This window comes from Pygocentrus nattereri, chromosome 11 (assembly GCF_015220715.1).
Source record: "Pygocentrus nattereri isolate fPygNat1 chromosome 11, fPygNat1.pri, whole genome shotgun sequence".
Taxonomy (NCBI): domain Eukaryota; kingdom Metazoa; phylum Chordata; class Actinopteri; order Characiformes; family Serrasalmidae; genus Pygocentrus; species Pygocentrus nattereri.
In genome coordinates, this window is record NC_051221.1 from 13,334,254 (window position 1) to 13,345,021 (window position 10,768).

General features: G+C 42.0%; 1 protein-coding gene across 4 annotated transcripts in view; it reads left to right on the top strand.

Annotated features, from left to right (window-relative positions):
- LOC108435610 (sodium bicarbonate cotransporter 3-like) overlaps nucleotides 1-10,768 on the top strand; it is a 90,060-nt gene that overhangs the window by 16,829 nt on the left and 62,463 nt on the right. For all 4 annotated transcript variants that reach the window (XM_017711573.2, XM_017711571.2, XM_017711572.2 and 1 more), the window contains exons 2-3: nucleotides 3,699-3,780; nucleotides 7,473-7,622. In XM_017711573.2, coding sequence (XP_017567062.1) covers nucleotides 3,699-3,780; nucleotides 7,473-7,622 — 232 coding nt within the window. The remainder of the gene's footprint in view (nucleotides 1-3,698; nucleotides 3,781-7,472; nucleotides 7,623-10,768) is intronic.

Below are 10,768 nucleotides of genomic sequence, written 5' to 3' on the forward strand. Positions count from 1 at the left end.
ACTAATAAGCAAAGCAAGCAAGCAAAGCAAAATTTATTTATATAGCACTTTTTACAACAGGTGTTGTCACAAAGCAGCTTTACAGAACAATCAGTATTACAGAAAGAAAAGAAAAGAAAAGAAAATCCGGGTCCGAGCCTCCATGAGCAAGCCAGGGGCGACGTTGGCAAGGAAAAACTCCCTAAAGAGGAAGAAACCTTGAGAGGAACCAAGACTCAGAAGGGGAACCCATCCTCCTACGATCGACACCGGATAGCAAACATTATTAGTATAAAGTATTATAGTACAAAGTGGGAAAAGAAAAGCAGTGAATAACTTGATTAGTTTATGATTATGCAGTGGCAGCAGCATCTGAGGGTGAGGACTGCACAGCGTTATAAAGCAAGAAGCTCAATGGAGGTCAAGCCAGTCCAGAAGGCTGGTGAGCAGTGGCACCTGATCAAGGCAAAAGAGGCAACAGCATCAGATGGGCAGCTATTCAGCTTGGCAAAGAAAGGAAAGAAAAACACAGAGTCAGTTCTGGAAAGAGTGGCTGACCACAGATCACGGTATAACAGAGCAGCAGAGACTCTGTCAGGTCTAGATCTGACAGGGAAGACTAATCACCAATGACTATACTTGACTATACAAGTTTTTAGCCTAGACCTAAAGACTGAGGCTGTGTCTGAGTCCCGAACATTAGCAGGAAGGTTATTCCAGAGCTGGGGGGCTTTGTATGAGAAAGCTCCCCCCTGATGTAACTTTATTAATTCTAGGTACCAGTAGTAAGCCAGCGCCTTGTGATGGTTCATAGTAGGAGAGAAGCTCACTCAGGTACTGAGGGGCGAGTCCGTTTAGAGCTTTATAGGTCAATAATAGAATTTTATAATCATGTGAAATTTATATAATCATTTATATTTATATAATCATAATGTGAAATTTAACTGGTAACCAGTGCAGGGTTGATAAAACTGGGCTAATATGGTCAAACTTTCAGGTTCTTGTGAGACTCTGGCTGCAGCGTTCTGGACTAACTGAAGCTTGTTAAGGCTTTTGCTGAGACATCCAGACAGCAGGGCATTACAGTGATCTAGACTTGAAGTACTGAATGCATGAACTAACTTTTCTGCGTCCTGTGGGGATCATGCATTTCTTAATTTAGCGATATTGCGAAGATGCAGGAAGGCTGTTCTAGTGATATTAGTTATATGTGCGCTGAAGGACAGATCAGTGTCTACAGATGAGCTTGATGCAACTGAGAAATAATAAGACTTTGTATGAAATAAACCTGGATTGTTAAGGGGTTGAACCTCCTTTAATTATTGACCTAATGATGAATATGAGCAATTTCTGGTGTAGGTAATCTTAATAGCCATTATCTGACTTCAACACACTTTTGTCTCATTTCGTTTGTGTATTTTGTCATTTTCTCCATGTTGATGAATGAGGGAATTTGGCCTTCTGTTGCCTGTTTATACACCAGTAAAACAGGAAGTCGGGGATGACCACTTAAGATTTCATGAACACTGGTGTGGACTTTTGAGTGGAATCTTTTTGCTGTGGTTGCATTTGCATGAAGATGAAGGTTTCTAGTCTAGATATCTAAAGTCTACATTTTGGCCAGGATCTATTACATCATTATTCAGTATCAGTACTTGGCTAATCTGGAATGGTCAGTGTGATAATTAGTTTAATCCTTTGATTAGTGACCCTTAAGGCTTCCTGTTTAGCCGGCTGGGCTCAAAGTCAGAGATGCTGGCCTGAGTCAGGCTTGCCTGGAGGTCAGCCACGCTTCTACTAAGCTTGCCCCAGCTGACTGTAGCACACTGAGCCTACACTATCCAGGGTTACCCTAAGCAACTATCACACACAAATATTGCTACTGGATTATTCCAAAACAAAACTGTGATATTTCCAGTCACCTTGATTCGCTTGATGTTGTCATATAAAACATAATAAGAATTATAGCGGTGGTAGTGACTCCTGGTCCTGCACAGCTCAGTTTACTTTTATCTGATCGCAGTTATTAACTGCACACCAAACACTTTAAATTAGGTCAAGCGGTTGTGTTAAAGCAGGGAACTTACAGTACTTTGTGATGTAGGACTGTTGTGGGGACCACAAGTACAGAGTGACTTGTTAAGTTCTAAAAGCCATGGAGAGAAACGCCCACCATAAATCAATTTTACGGTCCTTTTTTTTCCCCTGCAGGATGGCTGGTTGTTTTGTGAGGAACTACCTGAGCCTTTTAGATTATATTTCAGATTCCTGATCTTTGGGGAGCGCACAGGTTTCATTTATACAGTACCTTTTAAAAATAAGCCCACAATGTTTTAAGGGGTCGACTGAGAGACACACAGATATAAAGGAAAAGAAAATATTGCAACAGAGAATAGACGATAACTGTGTACTTACACGTGAATAACATGTGCAACAACACTGGAACTACTGATGGCTTAACCAGTGGTACAGATGTATTACGGAAGTACAGCCAATGTAATTACACATGTGTACCAACTTCAGTTTTGCCTCACGTGAGTTTTGACACAGATCAGAAGTCTTTTCCAGCAGTTAAAGGAAGTGTGTTTTACCTAATATTACATTTATTATTACATTCTTCACTGTGGAATAACTGTGTTGTAACAAGGAAATCTAATCATATCGTTGATTAAAGCCATTCTGTAATTACACTGTACCTTCATAACAACTACAGGGGAACTTGTGCTAGTTGCACTTTAAAATAAGAGGACAGTTCCTGTGTAGTTGTTATGTAGGTACTGTGTAATAATGGAGTGGTAATATAGACATCGCTTTGGGAGTAAAGCAACACATTTAATTCATGTCATAAAACATGCATTCTAAAATAAGGGGACATTACATTTATGTGATTACCCCTGTCTAAATAATTAGAAGTTACACTGTTGTTGCATAATCGCTGTTGATGGAACAAAACCAAAAATCTCCAAAATGGTAACTTTACAGGAGAAGGAAAAAACCTACTTTACTTTCAATGTGAGTCAATGGAACCAGACTTTTTTTCCAAGTCATTTTTGGCCATTTATTTTGGTCCATCCTTCATGAAATTTGCATACAATGCAAAAACCGCATTTTCTAATGATGTCAAAAACTTAAAATCGACAAAAATGGAGATACGAGGTTTTGTTCCAACAACAGCGATATGTTGTTCACATCCAACTTCACAGTTAGTAGAGACACTTATTATACAGTGGGACCGACAACATGTATCACGTTGTCTTGATTTTCTGAGGTCTAATTGTACTTTCTTTGCAGCGGAACATTTAGTTGGTCAAGGTTATTGATGTTGTTATGATAAGAATAAATATTATATTGCCCACCCCTGTCTCTAAGTGTGTGTATGAGTTCATGTGTGTATGTTAGAAAGTGCAAAGGTTTAGTGTCTCTATTGGAGTGACTGCACCATCACCTTGACCCATTCCACAGAGTGTGTGCAGCATCAATTATTCACTTTGCCCTCCATTACTGTGAGTGTGTGCAGTGGCGTGGGTGTGTGGAGGGGTGTGTTTAAGTGCATGGATGTGTCAGTGTCTCCAAAGGTTAGGGAAATGACTCGGTTAGTAAAGAGTTCCTGAACTCTGGCAGGTGGAGGTTGGAGTCTGAGGAGCTGAGACAGTTTGTTCTTGTCTCTGTACAGTATTTGCCACTGTGTCGCTAACAGTACCTGTGTGTGTCTGTCGTAGAGTCACGGTGAAGAGGCTGTTGTTGACCATGGAAAGACCAGCTCAGCCACGCACACCAACTTTGAAAAAGAAGAACTTGAGAGTAAGTGCATCCATTGGTTTATTCATTCATCCTTTCTCCATTCATCTGCCCATTTCTCCATCCATCCATCCATCAGTTCATCCATCAATCTAGCCATCAAAGCATCCATTCATCAGACTGACTGTTTATCCATTCAACAGTTTGTCTATACCTCTGTTTATCCATCCATCCATCCATCCATCCATCCATCCATCCATCCATCCATCCATCCATCCATCCATCCATCCATCCATCAGTTTATCTGTCAATCCATCCATCCATTCAACCATCCATTCCAAAGTCCACCTATCCATCTATTTATTTGTCCAGTCAAGCTTCATCCTTCCATCAATCCATCCATTCATCCATCCATCTGCCCTTCATTGATCCATCCATCTCTAGTCCATCTGTCTCTTTCTATGTGTGTGCATTTCCTGTACTTTGTGTTTCTCTGGCTCATGTTTTCTTGTTTGCTTGGCTCATTTCTATAATTTGCAGTAATTACAGAAGAATTACTCAAAACCCAAAACCAAGTATGAGCACCTCCAATCAGCTAGAGGCATTAGGGAGGTGCAGGAAAAGGACATATTGGCAGGCCAAGGTTCTGAGTAGCTTCAAATTCCATATAATATAATATTAAATATAATATTCAGGGCTTTATGGAGCCACTACTGAGGAATCAGCCCTCCTTTTTGAGTGATATCTGTCATTTTTATCTAGCAAATCATAAATCAAAACGAATCAAATTTATTTGTATAGAGCTTTTTACAACTGATGTCACAAAACAGCTTCTCAGAATCCCAGTGAAGACAAAGATTTGACATGAATGTAAAAACCCCCAGGTGGTTGTAAAAACCGCCAGGGGTGACTGTGGCAAGAAAACCTTCGGAGGCTCACAAGGGGGACCCATCCTCCTCTGGTCAAATTACTTACAATGTGATTATACTACTAATATTAATAGCAGTAGTATTAGTAGTAGTAATAGGTAGGAGTCTATGAAAACGTCAGTGTAGGGTGGGCAGCTAGTCTAAGGCAAGTGGCGGTAGCTGAGGGGTGGGCAGCTGGTCTGAAGCGGGTAGCAGGAGGGCTCGACAGTCAGTGTCCAGCTGGATAGGTGGGTGGTCGTTTACTCGGAAAAAGGCAGGGAGATGGAATTAGTTTTGTTGTGTTTGGGTGAAACAGAATGTGAACATTTCCAGAGTGTAGTTAATGACTCCAGCAGATCTGGCTATAACAGCTTAACTAAAAGGAGAGAACCAGAAGGACACACAGACACGGGAACACTCAAACAGTTTGGCATCCCTCCGCTCCACCGTCCACAAACCTGAGTGACCGTGGGCGAGTGGTGGGACGACAGCACCAGCGTCTCAGTTTATTATAATAATTCCAGAGTTTGGGGGCTTTATAAGAAAAAGCTCTTCCTCCAGCTGCAGCCTTATGAATTCTAGGAACTATTAATAAGCCAGCACTCTGGGATCTGAGTAGTCGTGATGGCTCGTAAAAGGAAATAAGGTCTTGCAGGTACTCAGGAGCGAGCCCATGTACGGCTTTATATGTCAATAAAAGAATTTTATAATCAATACAGAATTTAACAGGCAGCCAATGAAGTGATGATAGAACTGGCCTGATGTGATCAAATTTTCTAGTTTTAGTGAGGACCCTGGCTGCGGCGTTGTGGACTTGTTGGAGTTTGCTTAAATTCCTGCTCGTACATCCTGACAGTAGCGCATTACAGTAGTCTAGCCTAGAAGTAATAAAGGCATATACTAGTGTTTCTGCCTCACGCATGGAAAGGGCATTTATTATCTTGGCAATGTTGTGAAGATGTTAAAAAGCTGTCCTAGTGATGCTGCCTGTGTGTTGATCGAATGATAAATTTGAATCAATTATGACGCCAAGATTTTTTGCTGCTGATCCAGGTGTGGCTGGAAAGTCGGCGAGATTTAAAATTAAATCTGGTAATTTACTTCTTGCCAATTTAGGACCCAGAAGGAGAACCTCTGTTTTGTTACTGTTTAGTAGGAGGAAGTTACGTGACATCCAGCATTTCACATCTTTTACACAGTCCTCTATCTTCTTTAATCTGTATTTGCCATCAGGCTTGGCTGATATGTACAGTTGCGTATTGTCTGCGTAACAATGAAAGTTAATGCCATGGTTACTTATAACTGTGCCTAATGGTAACATGTATAGTGTAAATAATAATGGTCCTAGAATAGAGCCTTGTGGAACTCCAAATCTTACTTTTGAATAATTGGAAGATAAATTGTTTACACTGACGAACTGATAACATTTTGTTAGGTAAGACTGGAACCAGGATAGGGCCGTCCCTGTGATTCCAACCATGTTTTCTAACCTTTCTATGAAAATATTGTGGTCTATTGTATTGAAAACTGTGCTGAGGTCAAATAGCACTAATAGGGATACATAGCCTTGATCAGAGGCAAGAAGAAGAGCCATCTCAGTGCGGTGATGTGGCCTTAATCCAGATTGGAATTTTTCATAAATGTGGTTCTTATGTAGATATAAAGTTGTTGGGCTACAGCTTTTTCTAAGATCTTAGATATAGATGGTAAATTAGAAATAGGCCTGTAATTAGACAATACACTAACATCAAGATTTGGCTTCTTGATCAGAGGTTTAATTACTGCTAGTTTAAAAGCTTTGGGTACATGGCCCAGACTAAGGGGCGAGTTTACTATAGTTAAAAGGGGATTGATAATAACTGGTAGTACTAAATCATCATCATAAAAATATGAGGTGAGATTTGAATGATTAAACTGAATGTATCCGTCATGCCAGTGAAAGGACGACTTCAGATTCTTTCTCATCAAAATCATCAAAGAAACTTTACAAGCTTTTAACATACACATCATAGCTAAAGCCACCTCCACTGACTACAGGGTTTGTTTGAGAGATAGACTCAATGGGACTTGATGCTGACATACAAATGATGGCACACAATCAGATTCTCAATCAACAGTGATAATAATTACAGCCGAAGAACTGCTAGACCACTTTCAATGTAATGCAAATCAAATCTACAACTAGATGTACTTTAGAGATACTAGAGGAACATTTATATGCAAAGTTTTCAGAAAGGGTTGGATGAATAATCTTTGTATAGTATGGGTTTGTTATTTTATACTAATAAAAATGATTTATTCCCTGTTTGTAACTCCAAGACCAGGTTAGCTCTGTTGAAATGTATTACCTCAACAAGTCACACGATTTGACAACAGACTCCACATGTGTGGAAAATGAATGGATGCACCGCTGTGAGTTCATCTGTGAGGATGAATACACTTCTCCCTCTGTCAAATCCCACAGTATGAGCAGGATTTACGAAGGACAAATTGAGAATTAACACAGATGAACGATTCTACTGCAAACAAGTCCAGGGTCAGATTATTTAGAGCCACATATATTTCAATGGAATAGTATTAGTTATTAATTATAATATAATATAGTGCTCACTGCTTTAATGCAGCAACACTCCTGTGTATAGCTTTACAGCTGTCAGAGGAACTCTTCTCTATAACTTTAATGCAGTGACAGGATCCTATTGCAACTTCAGTGTAGTGATAGGAACTCCTGATGGAGCTTTAAAGCAGTGTGACCTTAGCCTTACAGTAATATGTGGTGGGGCTGGTTGTCGCTTTAATGTATGCCTATTTAATGTATGTCTATGTAACGCTTGGCCTCTGTCCCAGGCCATAGGGCTGTGTATGTGGGAGTCCATGTTCCGCTGGGGAAGGAGAGCAGACGGCGACACAGACACCGAGGACACAGACATCACCGCAAGAGAAACAGAGAAAGAGATTCTGACCAGGAGGCTGGAGAGAGAGAATCCCCAACATATGGTAAAACAGTTTCATTTGAAATTTCACACACATACACACACACACACACACAGACACACACACATATATATATATATATACATACATACATACAGCGCTTTGTAGTTCTACAGTTACAGACTGTAGTCCATCTGTTTCCCTGATACTTTGTTAGCCCCCTTTTACCCTGTTCTTCAGTGGTCAGGACCCCCATGGACCCTCATAGAGCAGGTACTCTTTGGGTGGTGGATCATTCTCAGCACTGCAGTGACACATGTTAGGCAGTTAGTATGTATATATGTCATTCATAGTCTGTTCATTTGACATGATATAAATATCAGGAATTTGTTTTACTCCAATTCCAAGCGATTCCAAAAGTCAATTCCACACAAAAATCAAATGGTTTCAAAACCAAGTCACAGAGACGAGATTCTTCTTCTTCTTTCGGCTGCTCCCTTTAGTGGTCGCCACAGCAGATCATCTGCCTCCATCTTGCCCTATCCATTGCCTCCTCTACTTTTACACCAACCATCTCCATGTTCACCTTCACTACATCCATAAACCTTCTCTGAGGTCTACCTCTTCTCCTTCTACCCGGCAGCTCCATCTCCAACATTCTTTGACCAATATATCCACTATTCCTCCTCAACACATGTCCAAACCATCTCAACCTGGCCTCTTTGGCTTTATCTCCAAACTGCTCCACCTTCACTGTCCCTCTGATCTGCTCATTTCTAATCCTGTCCATCCTTGTCACTCCCAACGAAAATCTCAGCATCTTCATCTCCGCCACCTCCAGCTCAGCCTCCTGTCTTTTAGACAGAGCCACAGTCTCCAAACCATACATCATAGCAGGACGCACTACTGTCTTGTAAACCTTCCCTTTCACTCTTGCTGCTATTCTTCTGTCACACATCAGCCCTGACACCCGTCTCCACCCACTCCATCCTGCCTGCACCCTCTTCTTCTCTTTTCTGCACTGTCCATTGCTCTGGATGGTTGACCCGAGATATTTGAAGTCATCCACCTTTACGACCTCTACTCCTTGCATCTTCACCTTTCCACCTGCCTCCCTCTCATTCACACACATGTATTCCGTCTTGTCTCTACTGACCTTCATTGCTCTCCTCTCCAGTGCAAACCTCCACCTCTCCAGATTCTCTTCCACCTGCTCTCTACTCTCACCACAGATTACAAAGTCATCTGCAAACATCATGGTCCATGGAGCCTCCTGCCTGACCTCATCTGCCAACCTGTCCATCACCACTGCAAACAAGAAGGGGCTCAAAGCTGATCCCTGATGTAACCCTACCTTCACCCTGAAACCATTTGTCACTCCAACTGCACACCTCACCACTGTCTCACTATCCTCATACATGTCCTGCACCACCCTAACATACTTTTCAGCTACACCTGACTTCCTCATACAGTACCACAGTTCCTGTCTTGGCACCCTATCATATGCCTTCTCTAGATCCACAAAGACACAATGGAGCTCCTTCTGACCTTCTCTGTACTTCTCTACCAACACTCTCAATGCAAAAATTGCATCTGTGGTACTCTTTCTGGGCATGACACCAAACTGCTGCTCACTGATCTGAACCTCGCGCCTTAGCCTTGCTTCAACAACTCTTTCCCATACCTTCATGGTGTGGCTCATCAACTTTATACCTGTGTAGTTACTGCAGCTCTGCACATCACCCTTGTTCTTAAAAATGGGGACCAGTACACTGCTTCTCCACTCATCAGGCATCCTCTCACTCTCCAGGATTTTGTTAAACAACGGGTTAAAAAGTCCACTGCCTTCTCTCCTAAACATCTCCATACCTCCACAGGCATGTCATCTGGACCAACTGCCTTTCCATTCTTCATCCTTTTTAAAGCTGCCCTCACTTCCACCTTACTAATTCTCTGCACTTCCTGATCCACTATCTCTCCCCCCGTTGTCCTCCTCTCTCTCTCGTTTTCCTCATTCATTAGTTCTTCAAAGTACTCCTTCCATCTACTCAACACTCTCTGTTCACTCACTAGTACATTTCCCTCTCTATCCTTTATCAGCCTAACTTGCTGTACATCCTTTCCAGCTCTATCTCTCTGTTTAGCCAAACGATACAAGTCCCTTACTCCTTCTTTACTGTCCAGCCTCTCATACAGCTCATCATAGGCCTGAGCCTTTGCCTTTGCCACCATTCTTTTCGCTATGCGTCTAGCCTCACAGTACTCCTGCCTACTTCATTCATCTCTCTGGTTATCCCACTTTTTCTTAGCTGCCTTCTTCTTCTGAATACTCACCTGGACTTCCTCATTCCACCACCAACTTTGTCTTTCCTCTCACCAGACGAAACACCCAACACATTCTTGCCAGTTTCTCTCACCACCTTAGCTGTAGTTTCCCAGTCCTCAGGTAGCTCCTCACAATTTTTCCCTGAACTGCCTGCAACCATCCTCCTCCTTCAGCTTCCACCATCTAATCTTTGGCTCTGTCTTCAGTCTCTTCCTCTTCTTTGTTTCTAATCTCATTCTACAGACAACCACCATATGCTGCCTTGCTACACTTTCCCCTGGCACCACTTTACAATCTCCTTTAGGTGGCATCTCCTGCTAAGTATATAATCCACCTGTGTGCACCTCCCTCCACTCTTGTATGTCACCCTGTGTTCTTCCCTCTTCTGAAAATACATGTTCACCACAGCCATTTCCATTCTCTTTGCAAAATCTACAACCATCTGACCTTCCGCATTTCTGTCTTTCACACCATACATACCCAGCACCTCTTCATCCCCTCTGTTCCCTTCACCAACATGTCCATTGAAGTCTGCACCAATCATCAATCTCTCCTCTCTAGGGACACCATCTACCACTTCATCCATCTTACTCCAAAATTCCTCTTTCTCCTCTAACTGACAACCAACCTGTGGTGCATATGAACTGACCACATTCAAAATTACACCATCAACCTCCAACTTCAGGCTCATGATCCTGTGTGACACTCTCTTTACATCCAGAACACTTTTCCCAAGCTGTTCCTTTAGGATTATCCCTACTCCATTTCTCTTCCTCTCTACACCTTGATAGAACAGTTTGAATCCACCTCCAATGTTCCTGGCCTTGCTTCCTTTCCATCTGGTCTCCTGGACACACAGAATATCTACCTTCCTTCCCTCCAT